The following is a 20,314-nucleotide window of genomic DNA, read 5'->3' on the forward strand; positions in this document are numbered from 1 at the left end:
GTCTTTGTTCGGCTCAGATACCCCCCCCCCCCCCCCTCGGGCTTGACATTGCTGTTGTGATGTTGGGGCTCAGACTTCTGCGATGAGTCTTTGGACGTGTAAAGTAGAAGCTGATGTATGACAGGGCAGGTAATTGGTTCATGAGGCTTTTTATTATCAGCAGACACTGGACATACAGTCCATGAGAGCCAGAAGACTTCCTGTTTGTCATCCCTCTCAGGCAGCTTCCCTGTCACCGGGAGGGATGACATCAATGCTCACTCTTGCATTTCAGCTGCTCTTTTTTTTTTTCCTTCAGTTCATAGAAAACTTCTAAATTATTAAGAACAGCCCTTAGATCTTATAGTTTGCAAGTTAGCCAGAATAACGTGGACACAATCTTGTAAAAGCATGGGTATGACAGCGTTTCAGTACTTACTTTTTTTGAAAAAACAAAGCAAAAACCATCACTAGGCTGACAGGTTTCATCGACAGCCTCCATCAGAGCATGCTGAGTGTTACAGTGCAGCAAACGAGATTGTTTCACTGTTTTTATCGTCTCTTTGAGCGTTGTAGTCCTTTGGAGCTTGCGTGTGTTGTAAGAGTAGAGTGGCACTAAATAATTTAGCACGCCCTCCTCGGGTCCTCTCTGCCTTCAGCACATGGCAAACAGGTCGGAGCAATGACTGAACACCACACGAATGCTTCATTACAGTCTATTAGCATGCACTCTTGAGCGAGGCAGCCTGGTGTTTTAAGTATTTTATGACTCAAGAGAAGGCATGAAGTATGAAACACAGTGGATGTTTGATTGCAGATTGTTGACAGATGCATTTGAGCCGTGTAGTCTCCGAAGGATCCTGCTTCTTTTCTGAATCTGAAGTGATTTGATGGCTTTAAATACACGTTAAAGCTGGAACAGGATTTGAGGATGATGCAGAAAACTCAAGGATGCACATTACCAGTTAAACTGTCTCTTTGCTTGTTGGTAATGAATAGTAAGCTCAGCCATTTAGACTTACAGTAATCACACAATTTCAGGTTTTGCATATCTGCTGCCACATAGCTGAACATCATAATGGTGATGTGAATAAAAGACCATCATCTGCAAGTGCTGTCAAGAAAATGGGGATTAAAGGCTTCGAGAAGAAGAGTCGAACACTTCCTCTGTCATATTTTATGTTGTTGCTAAAGACGTTTTAAGGTATGTTAAAGATATTTTATTAGAGAGAGAAACTGATGACCTAGATTTAAGTTATGACTGAGCAGAAACCCAAATAGTTCCAGCGACTGCGAATACTAGAGAAGAAATAAGTGACAGGTTCGCCTCCCCCGTTATACATCGTAAAGCAAGTGTTCAAAGTCTGTGGTTGAATGTAAACCAGACATAAGCTCACTAAGAACTGACACCATCTTTGAGCTTATGTTTAAATGTCTTTTAGAAACTACAGTTTTACAATCATTAAAATTCTCAAAGAGATTTCAGAGGGGTCATAATGTAACCGGAGAGCTCAGAAACAAAACACTGATTATATTTCCACATTCCAGCATATACTTTGCTTAGTTTTCACACCTCAACCGAGAGCGATATATGGACGGCTGACTGTTAAAGTCCTGTAGGTAAACAGTCTTTAATACACATGTTTTCACCTTTCAGCGAGGACAAGACCCCCTAGATCACACCCCGATCCCTCACTGGCTTCCCATCCAAGTGTGAACACCTGTAAATTTAGTGGAACACATGACTGAGAAGCTGCCAGGTCTTGAATCTGATGGTGATGGCGAGTGTTTTGCCTCCGCGTAGGGCTGATAATTCAGTATTGTTTATCAGCTTTTTATGGGATTGAATTTTTACTAAATCTTGCTAACAGAAAGAGTGATTGAAGTGTTTGTTTAACATTTGTGAAGAGTGTTGTTAAAGAGATGTGAGATGAGAAGGAGTGATGATGTGCAACAATGCAGAACTTAAACAGGAGACGTTGTAGTTTCATGGTCAGTGTCTTAAAATTCTTGGTCACCAGGACGCTGCACAGTTGTGAAAAGTTTTGTGCAACATAATTCAGCTGAACAGTTCATTCCATTGATTGATCAGTTTCATTATTTATCAGACATTTAATATTGTGATAAACATCAATATCAGAGCAGGACTGAGAGTCTGCAGCCATGCTAGCAGCTCTGTTTAAGCAAAGCAGTGCTTTGAGCTAAATGCTAATGTTAGCGTGCTAACATGGCCAGAATGACAGTGCTCATAGGCTGATGTTTAGCAGGTATAATGTTTACGATGTTCACCATTATAGTTGAAAATGTTAGCATGCTAACATCTGTTCATTAGCGCTAAACACTGAGTGCAGCTGAAGCCGATGGGAGACTCACCAAAGTGATTGAATGCCTGAACCAAATTACCTAATGATACAACCCAATAGTCCAGACATTTCACCAAAAAATCACAGATGTCAATGTCATACAAAGTTCCTGTAGCTGGTGAGACATTTCAGTCTGGACCAAAGTGTTGGACTGACCTGCAGACCAGCGTTATCATCCTTAGACATGTGCCGCTAGCATAAAAATGCTAAAAATGTTCTTATTAATATCATGATATTGATTTCAACCAATCACCCCCTCTTGTGACACCCATGCACTCCAAACTGGATATTTCTAAAGATCATTGCACTGTTTTATGTGAAAAAGAATAATGATTATTCTTCACAAAAATACAGTTGTTCAGCTTGACTGTGTTTATAGCAGTGAATGTGCATTAAAACACTGTCCAAATCTGTAAAAATGCCTTTATGCTGCTGCTGTCTCTCTGTTTTTGCTTTGCTGTCCTGTGTAGGTTTTTATGTTATTTAACCTTTAAGTCAAACAGCAGCAGATACACAGTGAATGTTTACATTAAACTCAAGGAGAGTCAGAAAGAACAGAGCAATAATATCTGCTCCTCTCTCTGCTGTTTTGCTGAGTCACCATCAGTTCTAGGACGTCACACTGTAAATTGGGTTATGCAGGATTATTTGATTACAAAATATTGCAGCTCAAGTAAATTCGCCCCGGTTGAAGCAGTTTACTGTACTATTTGTTCTACACACGTCGATACTGGGTCATGAAATCTCAAGTGATTGTTGCCATGGAATTATCACAAAAATTTGGCTCCTCAGCTAGACAGCAAGATCAGTTCTGTTTAAGCGTGCATTGACATTTAGAGAGGGCAGTATGAGGACAGGAGCTCAGGTTTTCACTCTTTGTGTGGGTCTGTAGAGCTCAGCTGGTCAGAATGACACTAAAACTACTTTCTATTCTGTCTTTTCCAGCCGCAAACATCCACTGTCTGCTAACATGGTCATATAAAAACTCCTTTTAATGCAGATGAATATTTATTTGATGCTGTGCACTGTAGTCATTACACTGTATGTACCATAGCATAACCTCTTTACTTACTGCTAGTTCAAGAAAGCTTTTGTTTTGTTGCTTCCTGCTGTAAAAATAACATTTAACTGTAATAATGATGTCAAGTTAGATGTCTTAACTGCTTCTGCAAAGCTGATTGATGTCAAAATACACAAGATTTTGAGGTGTTATGAACTGATTGAGCAAATTTGTAAAACTTTTCTCCTCCCACTTGATTGAAAGGACACATTTTATGCACAGTGCGTGTGTAAATACACTGGAAATGCACTGAAGAAATATTATATTGTCCCAAACTACTTTTGAAATATTCAAAAATGCATTTGGCCACATTAACAATAAATGGAAAATACAATGAGTCTCCATTAAATGAGCTCTGGTTTTGGCAAAACACATGAGAGAACCTGCAGCTTGGCTGATAACAGTAACAACAAACAACTAAAAGTGGATTGTCAGGATTTCACTGGTTGGGGAGAAAATGAGACAAGATATCCACTTAACATGCTTTGTTATGTTAGGAAGCTCCTCTTGTTATTTAGTTTAATCTCAATCACTATCAGACATTGTTGTGTTGTTGTTTTAAATCAACTCACTTACTTCAGGGTCATGGAGGGGCTTCTCAGTAGACCGTCCCGGTGTTTCACAAGCTTTATCCCAACTCCAAATCATGTAGACTAATGTTGAGCATTTTTCAAAGCATGCTGTCGAGTTCCAGATACCTTCCAGACAGCCACTGTACTCCATTCATTTTAGTATGAAAATCTAGCAGCAGATTAAACATCAAGTCTTCCTGGAAGTTGAAAAATATATTTTAAAAAAACCTTAAGAGGATGATTTGCAAAATAATTAGCTTTAACTATATTCATGATTTCTGGTTTAGCATCTAGGGCTGCAACTAATGATTATTTTCATTATCAATTAATGTGACAATTATTTTCTTGATTAATCGATTAGTCGTTCGGTCTATAAAATGTCAGAAAATGGTGAAAAATATTGATCACTGTTTCCCAAAGCCTAAGATATGCTAAATGGACTGTGCTTGTATAGCGCCTTTCTAGTCTTCCGACCACTCAAAGCACTTTTACACTATAAATCACATTCACACACATTCATACGCTGAATGGGTCCCAACCTGCCCATCAGAGGAAATCTAATCATTCATACATGTTCACACACTGATGACACAGCCATCAGGAGCAATTTGGGGTTAAGTATCTTGCCCAAGGACAAATTGACATTTGGACTGGAGGAGCCGGTAATTGAACCGCCAATCTTTCGATTAGTGGACGACCCGCTCTACCTCCTGAGCCACAACCTAAAATATCTTGTTTGTCCTGACCAACAGTCCACAACCCAAATATATTCAGTTTGCTTACATAGAAGACTAAAGAAACCAGAAACATTTAAGAAGCAGGAACCAGAGAATTTTAGCATTTCATAAAAAGTCACTCAAAATATTAAATAGTTGGCGATTATTTTCTTGTTGCAGCTCTAATGGCCTGACGTTTAACTGTACAAATGAAATCAACTTCAACACTTTAACATGAGTGTCTATTTTGACAGTCCAGCTCTCTCTGTGTGTGTGTTTCCTCGTCCCACCCAGACCACCAGCAGCGGCAGCAGCAGGATGAGCTCGGACGGGGGCGGGCGGCCCGTCAAGGTGGGCTCCCTGGTGGAGGTGATCGGGAAGGGGCAGCGTGGCACGGTGGCCTACATTGGCAACACGCTCTTCGCCTCCGGGAAGTGGGTTGGAGTCATTCTAGACGAGGCCAAGGGCAAGAACGACGGCACCGTGCAGGGGAAGCGCTACTTCACCTGCGAGGAGAATCACGGGATATTTGTGAGGCAGTCACAGGTAACGACAGGATCGGCAAAGTTTGCTATTTGATTGTGGTAAACGTTTTTGATTAAGAAGGTCTCTTCTCTAGGAAAGAGGGCGTTAACAGAGAGAGAAGGTATCAGGGTAGGAAAATCACTTGTTTTGCCACTTCCTTCTTGAACAATTTTTCCAACTGAGACTGAAGATCTCTTCAAATAAACATCACAAATACCTCTAAAATGTGTGTCTTATATATCACATCACTCAGTGCCAGAAAGTGGTGATGTTGCTTTTGTCTTCATCTGCTGTCCCTACCAGTCCATCTCTCTTTTGTTTAGTGTCTTATTCTCTGTGATGTTTGAGATTTAGTTTTTCTTTTATGTGACGCAGTGGGTTTGTGTGGGGGTTGATATTTTCCTCTGCTGTCTGCATGGTGCCAATATTTTCCACTGCTTCAGGCTGCGTACTGGGTTGTTTTGTTTTCTGATTTAAAAAAAAAAAAAAAAAACAGCTCTATTTTTCTCTCCCAGAGGACTGTCAAGTGTTTCATCCTGTCACAGTGTCCTATATGTTATCTATGTATGGTGGCCTGGAGGGCACAGTAGAATACAGGATGAAACCTGGAGGAAATATAAGGATATTTTCACTCCCTTTTTAAATTTCATGGTCACACCATGGTTTTAATTGTTTGAAATGAAGTGAAGCTCTTCACATAAACTTTTTAAAATACATTTTCGGTCAGAATGAGGACACTGGCAACCTGACAGTTGTGAATCCTTTAAATCCAGGTTAATGACAACAGCTGTACTGTGTGATCAGCTGTATTGACATTTAAAATGAGAGATCACAGAGAAAGTAAGAGGTTACAATAAGTTGTTTCCCTAACTTTACCGCCACACAATGCCCTCACGTCTCTATTTTCTTTTTGCAAAAGCTCAGTTTTCCCCATACGCCCCATTTAAGATTGGAGATTATTGAAGACAGAAGGTTGAAACCGATGTAAAAAGATGCATTTTTAAATTAAACCGCCTTAATGTGAGTTAGACCTCTTTGACACAACATGTTACACAAACACATCCTCTGTCCTCTCATGCTATAACAACAAAATTGAGCTGATGCTACCTGTGTGACCCAGTTGTACACACACACACACACACACACACACACACACACACACACACACAGACATGGGTCAGCTTCATTATTGATTCTGTGTTGTATTACTAATCCTTTTCATTATGTCTCCCGCTCGGCCTAAAAGACTAGCTGACCCTGACTGTCTCTACAGCGGAGTTGTAAAGGTTGCCATGGAGATGAGGAAAATTATGATTCACCGGGGAAGCGCTACAGTATATTGAACGTCAATAAACAAGCCAATTTTGTTTTTGTGGAGACCCTTTTATAACATCCGTCACTTAGGCTCTGCCAGCTCTGTCGATGAATAAAGAAAAAGTTGGCAGTAAAACGCTGATATGTTTTGGAAGACTTGACTGACTCTCTCTCTCTCTCTCTCTATGGCCGTCTTTCTTCCTGTGTCTTTCTCTCTGTCTCAGATCCAGCTGGTTGATGATGGGGCAGACACGACGTCCCCAGAGACACCTGAGCCCGGCACCGGCAAGGTTCCCAAACGAGGTAAGGACACACACATTCAGACGGGATGGATTTGTCCTTGTTCATTTTTTGACGGGTACTTTATCAGCATTCTGTAGGCGTCAAAAAGACATTTGCTCAAACAAACTGCAATCATGTCGATCCTCTCTAAAGTGGAAGTTGCCTTGGGGATGTGTGTGCTCAGAACATTAAACATGCAGCTGTCTTTTAAAGAAAAAACATCGAAATATGAAAAAATGGTGCAATATGTGAGCACACAGACAGGGACAAAATGACCTTTTTGTGATTATTTAAAAAAAAATCAAATCAGTACCAGATGCTGCAGGTCGTTCAGATCCTTTCTGCAGCCGCTGGGTCACAGGTGTGTTGTTCTTGTGCCCTTGAAGATGCTGCAACCGTATATCTGCTCACCTACCGCGAGTCACTGTGCTTTAACATTTTGACTGAAAGCCTAAAATATAAATGTCCTTCATTAAGTATCTCATTACAGGGACACTCTCTTATTTCATTGTGGTCATGATTCACTGATAACGCCGCTGAGCATTGTCCTCTAGCTGATCTTCTGTAACAGCAGGTTTAACCACAAAATGTCCTCCAGCTACCTGTCGACACCAAACGTCTCATGTTTACTTAAGTAAATAGCAGATCCATTTTTAAGAATACGCCTGAGACCAAATTATAGTGAATATCTATGGAGAGATTTAAGCTGCTTTGATTGCCATCCAACAATATCAGAAGTGTTAAATTTCAACGAAGGCTGCGGGAGTTGAACAAATTTAATGTCACAGTATCGTGAGATATTATTTTAATACGTTTAGTGGTTTATTAGCAGCTGTTCTGGAGCTTTCGATTGTATCATTTCATCTGCCGAGGAATCATGTTTAATAATGTGAACTGAAAGCTCCAAAGCAGCTCCAAATGGACCCTGTGGTGAGATTATTTAACTTCAATCTCAACTATTTAATACTGATTATACTGATTAAATTGTTGAAACAATGTTGAAGGTGATACAATCTGGAAAAAGCTCCTAATAAGCTCCAACTGGTATTAAGACAGACTCGTCTAGTCCCTCTGCTGTCCTCCGACTGAGACGCACCTGATTCAGCTGCATTTTGCCTGAAGATGCACAGAGAACGCTGTTTCAACTTGGAAAAATGTGTGAACCTGCCCTTTAAATCACCTATTTTCTACCTATTATAATGTTCTAACATATGTGAATTTGTACCTTCAACTTAGAGGTTTATAAACATTGAATTATTGTCAACACAAGAAATGAAGTTACTTTCCACATCTGCTCACCAATATTTTTTTTTGTTCTCTCGAGGGTCGAGTTGGTCTCTGTTTCCATGGTTACGCCTCACTGCTGCAGTTAGACATCACAGGGGTGGTGGTGGTTGATGTGCTGTAATTGGCTCAAGAACATCCACTTCCTGGCTTACTGGTGCAGGCAGACAAAGTTAAATTGGTGACACACTGGACAGTTTTTTTTTTTTTTTTTTTTTTTGGGCAATGTTTCAGGAACTCAGTAGGTGATTCAGATATTACCCGGCAACAAGATGTTCCTTCACATTCAAGCACAAATGAAAGTCCTTGAAACACTGCGGCAACTCTGAATGCTGCCCTGCTCATCACCAATATTAGATTGATTCTGGAAAATAATATTTAACTATTTTACACATAAAACAATGTAGCTTGCTCCAGAGCGGCTCAGTACGGCAGCAGAACAAATACTGAAAACACCTCCGTTACAAGCAACAATCTGCTTTTCTCTACTATTATCTAAGTAAAGAAAAGGGACACAAAGAAATCAGCATCAAGAGTGGAGAGAGTCCATGTCGTGCAGCCTCTCTGACAGTTTGTATTAGGGTTGGACATGTGGTGAAAAGGCAATAAATCGTGTTGACACTATTGTTTGCACCAGGATCTTTGCGGGACTTTATATCTTGTAAAGGACGATGTTTGTTTCTCTTTTAATCTCCTCAGAGATCCTGGAGACGCCCAAGTCCACTAAACTGGTGAGTCAGATAACGTCGCTCTGTCACACAAAGTTCCCCCTGCAGGAAATCAGGAGCAGATATGGACACACACACCTGGACTCACACACACACACATACACACACACACAACAGCCTGACACACAGATACACACACACCCACTCTGCGTTATCTAAAGTAAACCCTGTCTTTTTTCCTGTTGACTATTGGAGGATAAAATTACCTGCACGGTGCCACACCTGCCCTCTTGTTTCAGCCTGATTCAACACTGATTGTTCAGCAGTTTCTTACTGCTGCTGTCAAAAAACAAACCTGCCTTTTCACAGGCTTTGTTAATAGCAAATGTGTGGGAAGATGCTTTCAATGAGTATTTTGACTTCTGGCATTTTTATGATTAAATGCATTTATTCGCACCATAATGTTTTATTCGTTCTAAAAGAGAGCTACTTAAACTACTAATTTGCAGTAAAAAAAAGCATAATCTACATACACCTAAACAATATAAACTGTGCACATAACTCTCCTTTTGCATATGTCTGCAAATAAATGGAGAGGAAAGCATGAGGGAGGAATATAATATATATATGTATATAATAATATTTTCTTTTCATATTCCTGGAATATTTAAACAGTAGTGAGTGTTACCAAATCTGTTTGTGCATAACAAATACAGATCTGTTCTGCTTCCTTATCTGACCAGCAGAGGGCGATGTTTACTTAGAAATACACTTCTAGTGGAGGATCGCAAGACTCCAACTGATTATTTACTATAAGAAACAGAAGAGATTAGTTTAACCTTTTAGTTTAAAACGATATGATCTGATGTGTGTCTATAAATCTGCACTGTCACCCACACAGGCTGCTTAAGACTCAGGACTCATCAGTTTTATAATTAGACAGAAATAATATGTTTTATACGGATAAAATATTTTAAAGAATGAGACTTTTTTGACAGTTTTTCACATGTAAACACATACACGTCAAAATATTAGATGATCTTTCATCAGATGCAAACCTTCACAGAGCTCTAAAAGAAAACAAAACTAAATGTGAAGTCTTGCATTCATTTTATATTGTAGACAGAATATAAGATGATGCCATCATGTATGTCCAGTATGTGCAGTAGTGAAATAAGCTACTGTGTTAGATTAACAGCATCACATATAGTCAGAAGTAAAAGAGTCATAATGAGCCATAATAGATGACACAATATCCCTAAAAGTCCCAAAAGACAGACAAAAGAGACAATTTTTTGTTGTTTTGGTCTCAACGTTTTAGCTTGTTCAGAAATAGTAAAGACACTTAAATCCATCCGTTTCACCAACATGTCATATTAATGAGTATTGAATATTCACCAGTAGAGGAAATCACAGTCAGAGTTACATTTTTCTCTCTTTTTCTCAGTAGATATTCTTTTATTTCATATTTTATAAAGAAAAGATGTGCACTTTTTAGAGTAACTTAACCTTTTCACTGTTAACTTTTTATGATATCTTAAATTATCCTAAACTCATTTTTTTGTGTCAGAAAAATATGAAATCTGAAAAGAGTTTAAGAGACGGTTAAAATCTTCTCTGAGGTTTGAATCTATCCAGACTTAAATTCTTCTTGACCTTAGTGGTTAATGAGTTTGTGATCATTCATTTACTGTGATGATTAATCATTTGCAAATCAGTGATAATGTCAGTTTCCATCTCTGTTGTCAGTGTAATCTTGACTCAAAATAATGAGAAATTCTGCCTCCAGGAGTTTATCACATCCTGTCAGGTCTTATTGGATTCAGGCTAAAAGGTCAACGTGGCCATAACTTAACAACTGACATTTACTGGATGTTACACAGAACCATCAGTTCATTGTTTTAACCCAGAAGTAGTGACCTGTAGTATTTTACATTTCCCTTATTTAACAGGATAAAAGTCTCATTGAGACTTATTCTAAAGAAAAAGAGAGAAACAAGCAACACAGACAACATAAATAACCTTCAGTATCTCCTCTCCTGGCAAAATGAGTCATTTTACAGAAGTGCTTACTATATTTTATTTATAAGAGCTCATTGTTTACATTTTTATTGCTGTTTGACCTGTGAAAAAACACAAAAAATAGTCACTGTGTGGAGAAAAAAAAGGAAAAATATGATATTTCAATGAGCTCTGTATGTGTTATAAGGAGAAATGTGTGTCATTTATAGAGATGATGATGTTAAGACTGCAAGCAAATGTGAGAACATCTGCAGAGCTTATTTTAACACATTTGAATAACAACTCAGTCGTGTTTGACATATTTTTAATAAGATGTCTTCTTTGTGAAAATGAACTGAATGAGAATGAAGAAATGTGCGTGAGGGAGAAATGTGTTTGTGAAAATATACAGCGCGGTATATTTGATCGAGGTCTGTTGTCCATCAATGGAGAGCACTGATTCACTACAGTCCCCATCACCTCCAGCATGCCACTGACAAACCTGACCTTTGACCTTCACCCTCCCTCCCTCCCTCCTATCTTTCCTTCCCTCCCTTCCTTCCTTCCTTCCGACCACGCAGCGAGGAGTGAAGCCCAAAAAGGTGCTGCATGTTTCTCTAACCTCGGTACAGTGGTAATGTTATGATGACTGTGGTAACCGTGGTAACCGTGGCTCTGAATGGCCTCGCTGCTGCTGCTGCATGGCAACAAGGCCCCCCATCAACCCTCATTTACCCATGGTCCCTCGCAGCTCACCTCACCTCACCGCCATCCTCTGTCTTGTGTCTGAGCTGCTCCGTGTTCATGTGAGAGTGAATGGAAGAAGAAATTGTGTCCTCCATAGTGCCACGCCCACTTCTTGTCACCTGACCTCTGTCACCATCGCCATGCTCTGGTCTGTTTGCGTTGGTCCAGCTCTGTGGCACATCGTGTGTTTTGTTTGTCGCCTCTGTGTCTGTCTGCTTTCTGTGCATCTGAAGCATGTTATAGAAACTGAAATGAAAAAAATCGCTTTTTTACTTCTCTTTTTTTTTAGTGATTTTTCCAGCCAATTATGACATGAAAGTCACTTCCTCCCCTCGTATACAGCTATAGACTATACGTGGATCTGGGTGTAGTGTCTGTGGAGGCACCATAGATTATTGAGGAGACAGTCAGAGGTTTTTGTGGGACTTTGTTTGATCATCAGCAGCTCATTTGTCTTCCGTCTGGTGGTTCGTTTATTTTGGCTTCAGGAAATCCAACAAGCTTTGTGTGCACAGGGACATAAAATCTGTTTAGACCTTTTGGTTCCATTTGGGTACATTTTGTGTATTTTCCATAAATAATTGTGAGCTGTTCTTAAACAAAATCCAGAGTCCTCATTTTAAGAAAAAAAATATTTAAAAGTTTATCTGAAGATAATATGAAGCTTCAGCTGAGTTTTTCAAATAAAGTGGATTTGTTCCACAGTTAGTCTTTTTAGTGCCAAATTCCCTTTTTGTGTCTCAACAGACAGTGTTTTCCTGTTCAGCTACAGTGGAAGCAAACAAAAAGAAGGAATTTGGCACTAAAAAGACTGTAACATTGAAAGATATTTACTTAATTTCACTAATTTGGAAGCTGAAGCTTCATATTAGCTTCAAATAAACTTTAAAAAACATTTTTGCACAGAAGGAAGACTGTGGATTTTGTTCCCCATCACTTAAATTCAAAGTGCATTAAGAAGAGGTAATGGCCAGTATGAACAGGAGGAATAATTATGGCAAGAAAAATATGTGTCAGTGTCCATTTGGGCATCTGACTGTTGTTTTAGGACAGATTTGAATTGTGAATCTATCCTTCAATCACTTTCACCTGCTGGGTTGAATCAGACACATTCTGACTAGGCCTGTTACTAAAAAATACTTAAATTATCAATTAATCTGCAGATTATTTTCGCAATTAATTCTTTGGTCTCTAAAATGCCTTAAAACAGTGAAAATTGTCCGTCACAGTTTCTTAAAGCACAAGGTGAGGTCATCAAATTGCCTGTTTTGTTCAACCAACTGTCCAAAATACAAACATATCGAATTTTCTATCACACAAGACCAAGAATAGCAGCAAGTCCTCCCAAATGACAAGCTGCGATGGGAAAAGTTTGGCATTTTCTACTTTAAAAATGACCTAAACAATGAATCGATTATCAAAACAGTTGCGGATTATTTTACTGTTGATTGTTATTATTTATTTGTTTATTGAATGGGACAGTGTGCAGTTTGAAACATTAAAGATGCACTGCACCAGAGTTAGCTTGAAGCTAATTAGTTAGCTTGAAGCCTGTTGTGGCTCTAATTCCGACTCATCTCGTCTTGTGATCAGTTTAGTTATTAGATGATGGCTCACCTCTTAAATATAACATGTAATATTTAATTCTGATGTAAGTGGTGCACTTTGTATTAAAAGTGAGATGGAGGGCCTTCACTATAATACACTGCAGAAAGCCCAGACTTTAAGCTAAAAGTAACACAAATATAGTCTATCAGAGCATTATGCAGTTTTCATCCCTGCCACCTTTGTTTCTTTATCTTGAGACACCAAGGATGACGAGCTTGAATTTATTCATATTGAAGAATCTAATATTTGTGGCAGCTCAGTATTTCACAGTTCCTTTGAATCTTTATTCTTTGTTAGCATCCAGCTGGCCCAGTTTTAATCTGCCCCCTTGATTACGTCCATCCACAACATCTTGTTTTGAATGAACGTACATTTACCAAGACACCATGAAAATATCATTTCTTTGTGTGACTTTAACATTTTTTAGGAGGAAATGTCTAGTGCTCTTTTAACAATCATCCCCAGCTGAGTCATACACGCAGGCGTCCGTATGCTGCGCTGCTTTGTAAATGTCAGATTGTGACCGAGGTGAAACCCACCGCTCTCCCGCCTGCAGAGACCATACCTGCAGAGTATAGATTTCCTGTCAGCTCCGTTGTGCTTTATCGTCTACTGTACCGCATCTTCCTCCTCGGCAGGCTGACTTTCAACATCAGGAGCTCACTGTAGTGCGGAAGCAGGAGGCTTAAATATTTAGTAATGGAGTCCAGATCTAGCTAAGGGCTGTGCATAGTAAATGTATAGTTTCACTGCAGGAAAATGCATTAAAATGTGCAAATAGCCTGCTCTGTAAATGGAATTACTTGCCAAAAAATGAAAATTAGGGAGGAACAAAAACACAGCAATTGAGTACTCAGCTTTTAAAGGGGACATATCATACTTTTTGTGATTTTCTTGCATTTATATACTGTTATAATATTAGATGTCTATGTTAAACATGGTCAACGTATGTAAAAATGCTCCCTGTGAGTCAAAAGCCAGAGCTTCAACGTGCTCTGAATGCTCTGTTTGCAAGGTCACCTCTACTTCCTCCCGTGATGACGTCACAAACGGCTGTCTGTTTTGTAGCCTTAGTTGTTTGGGTTGTTGATGTTGTCCACATGCATATTTCAGATCAGATTCAAGCTCAAACATTCATGGATGTGTTTGAGAAGTGAAATCCTACTACAACTGTTTGTTTATGTAGCCTCCGGAGCTGGCAGAAGTCTGCCAAGGGACAGCTTCCTGAAACTGGCCAATCAGAACAGAGTGGGCTCATCGGGAGGCGGGCGTTAAAGAAACAGGAGCTAAAACGGCCTGTTTCAGACAGAGGCTGAACTGAGGGGCTGCATAAACGGCCAGTATATGAGCTGGAAATGTGTATGATGCTTCCCTTTTAAAGGTGTAAGAAACATGACTGTGGGTGTTCAAATTAGATGCAAACTAGAATCAACTAGACTGTGGAAATAATAACAACAACCTCAAAGCCCCACACCACAACAAATACACGTGTGTTAGGTTGCTATGGCGATACGCAAACATGGTTCACAGTTTAAAGGCATCAGAATGACGAGGCCCAGATGAGAGCGGTGTTTAAAACCAGCATCAACAAGGATGAAACATAAAAAATTTAATAAGAAAACTAATTAGAAGCAATTAACAGCAGCTGATGACACTAATTAGAACTGATGGCAAGACAAAAAAAACACAATTAACCTCTATTTATTTAGTTCCCTGTACTGCTAATTTTAGCTTTCCTCTTTGCATCTAAAGAACAGGGACATGTACTGTTTTTCACCTCCAAAAAAAACATAAAATGTCCATCATACCTATAGTCAAATGAATACTGTAGGGCCAAAAAATGCGATATATATTCAATTATATCTTATATTTCCCTAAAGAGTTATAAATAAATAAATAATGTACCTTTACTCAATAATGTTAAAGGTTTGTCAATTTAACTTGACTCATTTAGAAATGTGAACATTTCTAAATGGAGTTTAGATAGACCTGGACACTGTTGGTGTCTTGTTCTCACTTTAATTATGACGTTTTGGTTCTCAGACCTACGTGACAGAACATTTTACCTTAATAAATTTAGTAGATGTGACTGTTAGTGTGCAGTTACTTTGTTGTAAATGTAGATACACGAAAAAAACAAAACAAATATTTCATTCTAATTAATTTCCTGAGATTATTTTTGTGTCATATTATTAGGGAAGCAACCAACCATTATTATCATTATTGATTAATCTGCTGATTATTTTCTTGATTAATTGTTTTGCCTGTTATAATTAGATCTTATGTCCACATCTTCAAATATCTTGTTTTGTCTGATCAGCAGTTTTTAATCCCCCATCATCCCCTAATATGTATGACACTGAAAAGCTTCAAATCATCACATTTAAGAAGCTGCAACCAGCAAATGTATGACATGAAAAAATTGCTAAAAAGATTATTTGATTATCAAAATAGTTGCAGATTAGTTTTCTGTCGGTCGATTAATCGATGTAGCTCTACATATTATGTTGCAGCTTCCTCTCATCTGACAACTAAACATCTGAGTGGAAAGTTTTCCTCAAGTTTTTTTTCGAATACAAGAAACATCAGCTAGTTTTTTGGCACAGGCAGAACGAGCTGAGCGTGTTGGTTTATGCTGTGTTAATGCTTCTCGGGCAGTAATTTTATCCCCTTTTGTGCTGCTGGAGGCTGCAGACCAGTGACCTCAGAGGCAGCGATCCTCCCTGTGTGTGCTGGGAAAACAGGAATTTGATACATCTCCACCCATCACATCATCCTCTCTGCGTCCGTCTGTCTCACTGCATCACTTCAGCGGTGGATATCCTCTCAGAGCAACACTCTGTGGGGTACAGAGGAAGCGAAGCAGGGTTTAAGAGAGAGAAAGATGCTTAATATTTCAACAGGACAGATTTCCCCTCAGCTTCTCTGTAATGGATATGCATAAACATCTTTCCGGTTCAGCAGTCCAGACTCCGAAATCCTGCTTCTTTCTTTCTTTCTTTCTCGTAAAATAAATCAGAGTATTTTTTCTTTAATCATATCTTTAAACACCACACCACCTGTATTTACTTTACTGTAAGCCTCATCTTGTTTCCTCACAGTAGTCTTAAATGACTTCTGCCCATTTTCATGCCATAGTTGTAAAAGTATTTCAGGTTTAAAGCTCACAGCTAATCAGAGAGTATCCCCACTGAATTAATCCTCTTACATTGCTCTTTCTTCCTGATGAGCTGTTCGTGCAGAGAAGGAGATTAGTCAAGCTGAGGAAGATATTACAGTACAATAGCTACTCAAATGGCTCTTGGCTGTTTAGGAATAAATTGACCTGTGAAAAATCACCTTTTAGACTAAAAAGTCCTCGTTAATACAATCGGAATTACCTCTAAAACTCAAGATTACCATTTTGTTCGAGCCTTAATGCAGGATAATATTGTAACACGTTATAAGGATTCATGCTCCTTGTGTTTTCCTTTTATTAGGACAAGAAACTCGTGTACAACAGCTATGACTATTAGGGTTGCTTAATATGTCTATGCTTACTGTGAGATGATTGGAGTTTGTCAACCAAATACTTGTGTAGACTGTTTATAGTGTATTGTGGTAGCCTGGTTCAAGTAGTTTAATATATGAATAATGTAGTAAAGGGAAAGGTCTCCCTTTAATAACTCTGGTTGTATTAAGCCATTGTGGGCCAATGTTGCAAAACTATGAGCAGTAAATGAGTAATCTGTGAAAATATTGGGATTTAAATGCACTTGATTAGCCAAAAAAAGACATTCCTGTCTGCTTTTTGTCTGTAGTTTATCAGTTGAATATCCTGAAAAGTATACTGTATGAAGATATAAACTATATTGATATATAAAATATATATATAATATAATAATATATAAAATTATACATTTACCATTAAAGATTTTGTCCAAATTACTGACAGCAAATCTCATGAAAAGACCCAAACCAACAATGAATTGAACCTACGAACAAGTGTCGTCTGTTCAGCCAAAGCCAGATATCACTTATTCCTTTGTGCCATAGAGCGCCATTGTTGTCCAAAAACTATTAAAAACACATCAATGAGCCACACTGTTGCACTGGATGACATGTTCCTTCATTACCAACATCGCTACTGTTGTTTATTTTGAGTCAATCCCGCACACACACCGTCCTTCTCACTATAGCACCAAATGTAGATTAATCCACAGCTGAAAATAGTCCCTAAAAATACCAAAAAAAACACTATTTACTCCTGTTTGAGTAACGTTTGCTAGAAACTACAGAGCCCAGCTGTTTTAGGAAATTATTAAGCCTTTTTTTTTAAAATGTAAAGAAATATTTGTGAGCTGTTTTAAAAATTTACACCTTCAGTAGGAAGCAATGGACTTGAGACTTGAGTGCCACAGACAGGAAGGGAAGTCAGAAAGTAGAATAAGAATCGTGTTTTTGTAACCTTAAAAGGGCTCTTTATATCTACATAGCGAGCGGGTCCTCTTCCACGGAGGCTGCCATGTTGCACCGCCATGTTTCTACAGTAGCCCAGAATGGACAAACCAAACACTGGCTTTAGTGAGGGCCTTTCACATTTTTAGGTTCTCCTTCACGCTTGGAAGGGAGGATGAGGGGAGGAGGGGGAGGGGGGGGGTATTCATTTGGTTGCAATCCTCAACCTCAACACTAGATGCCACTAAATCCTGCACACTGGTCCTTTAATGCATTCATGCGGCCAAGTGCTTGCTCAGTTTCACACTCAGTAAGTCAAGGAAACCTTGAGGTGCTAAAAGAAAACGTTCTTCAGGCACTTAAAAAGTGGAATTATGGTTCTCCGATGATGCATGTAAGCGTCTCTGCGAACCTACGCAGAGAAGGGTGTTATGGATAACCATGGCTTGCAGAGGACATGCACACCTTCCAAATCTCAACAATGTGTAGACCTGAGCGTCAAGCAAGCTGATTGCAGGATTCATTAACTATCGAACGTTCTCCTATGTGCAGCTCACAGAACCACAATTCCACCTTTAGGCAGAGCAAGGAGAGAATTTACTGTATATTAAAAGCAACTATTTAGTTGGATCATCGGGATCTTCATCAGGGCGGAAACAGTGAAAAATCAGTCAGAAAGTACTTAGAAATGAACTAAAACACATTGTTGGTTTCATGAGATACACAAATATAGAATATCCTCGCCTTTATCCTTTAAATACGTTTAAATCTGAAAAGAAAAAAGCAGAATATGATCAAAATCAAAAACACCTCGTACACCTTAAACCTCTGAAAATACTTCATAAAGCAGACCACTTGTAGGCTTCCTCATTGTTTTTGATTCATTTTAATGAGCCCATAGGAGGGATCTGTGAGCGTTGCTAGGAGACAGGAGAGGCTTGCATCAGTGTCGCTGCTCATTTTCCCCTCTTACCTCCGTTTCCAGCACCGCCCTCGTCTGTCTCACATCCTCTCCTCGCTCCTCTGTCTGTCCCCAGTCACTGCCTCACAGACCCCCGCTGTCTCACCCATCCCTCCCCGTCTGTCTGTGGGAGAGGTGGAGATGAGTGGGTGAGCAGCAGCGAGCACGGGGAGAGGGAGGGAGGGAGGGTGGGAGGGAAGGAGGGAGGGAGGGAGAGACGAGGGCGCACAGTGATGTAATGCAGGAGAGCAGGGCATTGGCTGGGCTGACAAATCACAATAAGCAGAGCGAGAAGGGTGGAGGGGAGGGGGGGGGGAGGAGGAGGAGGAGGAGACAGAGGGAGGAGAGGAAGGTTAGGGGAGGAGAGGCGTCTCCTGTGAACAGTAGCAGGTCGGAGGCTCGTAGCAGCAGGATGTCAGAGTCCTAATCGTAGCAGAAAGGAAAAGGGAGGTGCCGACCGAGGGCTCGGATTATGAGAGAAGCTGAGAAAGAGGACATAAAGGAGGACGATAACGGGAGGACAGAAGCGGGGAAGGGGAAAGCCTGGGAAAAAGAAACACCGCGGCCATTTGCACCACTGCAGCTTCCCGGCCTGAGCGGCTGTCTGTCTGACTGTTCGGCTTTACCTGTCTGTCTGTCCTGAACCCCTCTCGGTCTCGACTCTCGAGCATCTTTGCCTGTTTTATCACCTTGCTCTGTGTGTGTGTGTGTGTGTGTGTGTGTATTTCTCGGTGACTGTGTTGTGTGTGTTTGTGTGTCTTCTTCTCCTGCAAATATGATGAGACAGACTCCTGCACCCCGGAAGGTACAGAACTCCATATGATTATCTGTTGGGATGTCGCTGTTCTTGTTGTCACCATCCATTTGTTTTGTTGGCAGAACTGCTGTAAAGGTCACGCTTGGAAGTTTCATTTATTCCTCTTTTTTTTTTTTTTTTTTTTAATGGTGGGAATTGCCCTTTTTTTTGGAAGTTAAACTGTACCTGCAGCTTTCTATCGTTTTTATTTCTCCTCTCAGTATTCACAGTGCCTTTTTCGCAGAGTTATTTCATGCTTCTTCATGTGTCTCACTGGAGTTCGGTGGTATCTCCCTGTCCGCAACACAAGCTTTTATGTTGTATTTGGCCTCATCATGCACAAGCCTTCCACAGCGTTATATGAGGTCAGTGATTTTGGCCATCAGGGAGAATCAAGTGATTTCACTCTTGGTTGCAGATGTATCAAAAAAAAAAAAAACAGGCTGATGTGATTTTTAGTACAACCTGTTCTAGTATCCACAGCACGACACTACAGCTTAAGAGGCTGTCAGCTCTTATTTGGTACAGCTGTTTAGCTCGGGCTAATTTCTGCTGAATGGTCCAGCTCTAATCCAATAAAGAACGATAACTAGCCAAAGCGATGGCCGAAGCAGAGAGACAGAGAGGTAGAAGGTGACAGATAGTCGTTCAGTGAGTGATCAGTGAGAAGTGGAGATTATTTTTCACAAATGTACAGCAGCAGAAAGGGTAGAAGTGTCGGTACGGAGCTGGGTTAAATTGTACTGAAGCTGAAAATAGTCCCTTACAAATACACTGTTTACGCCTGGTTGAGTAGCGTTTGCTTGACACTACAGTGTCCAGCTATTTTAGGAAATTGTTGAGGCTTTTTAAAAAAAAAAAAAAATTAAGAACATTAATGAGCTAAAGTGAAGCAGAGAGAGCAGAAAAGCAGTAAGAAGTGTAGAATATTAGATGCAGTGAGTACACACAGATCTGGGTTCAGTGGGTTTTTGTTAGTTCTGGATGAAAGCCCTGTTTCT

General features: G+C 39.8%; 1 protein-coding gene across 4 annotated transcripts in view; it reads left to right on the forward strand.

Moving 5' to 3' along the window:
- Window positions 1-20,314, forward strand: part of dctn1b (dynactin 1b) — a 46,091-nt gene that overhangs the window by 5,427 nt on the left and 20,350 nt on the right. For 2 of the 4 annotated variants that reach the window (XM_067615066.1, XM_067615067.1), the window contains exons 2-6: window positions 4,985-5,236; window positions 6,754-6,832; window positions 8,795-8,826; window positions 11,346-11,366; window positions 19,305-19,322. In XM_067615066.1, the coding sequence (XP_067471167.1) occupies window positions 5,009-5,236; window positions 6,754-6,832; window positions 8,795-8,826; window positions 11,346-11,366; window positions 19,305-19,322 (378 nt within the window). In that variant the 5' untranslated portion in view covers window positions 4,985-5,008. The remainder of the gene's footprint in view (window positions 1-4,984; window positions 5,237-6,753; window positions 6,833-8,794; window positions 8,827-11,345; window positions 11,367-19,304; window positions 19,323-20,314) is intronic. The other 2 variants (XM_067615068.1, XM_067615069.1) reach the window with 1 other exon arrangement.

Source organism: Thunnus thynnus, chromosome 16, assembly GCF_963924715.1.
Source record: "Thunnus thynnus chromosome 16, fThuThy2.1, whole genome shotgun sequence".
Lineage (NCBI taxonomy): Eukaryota > Metazoa > Chordata > Actinopteri > Scombriformes > Scombridae > Thunnus > Thunnus thynnus.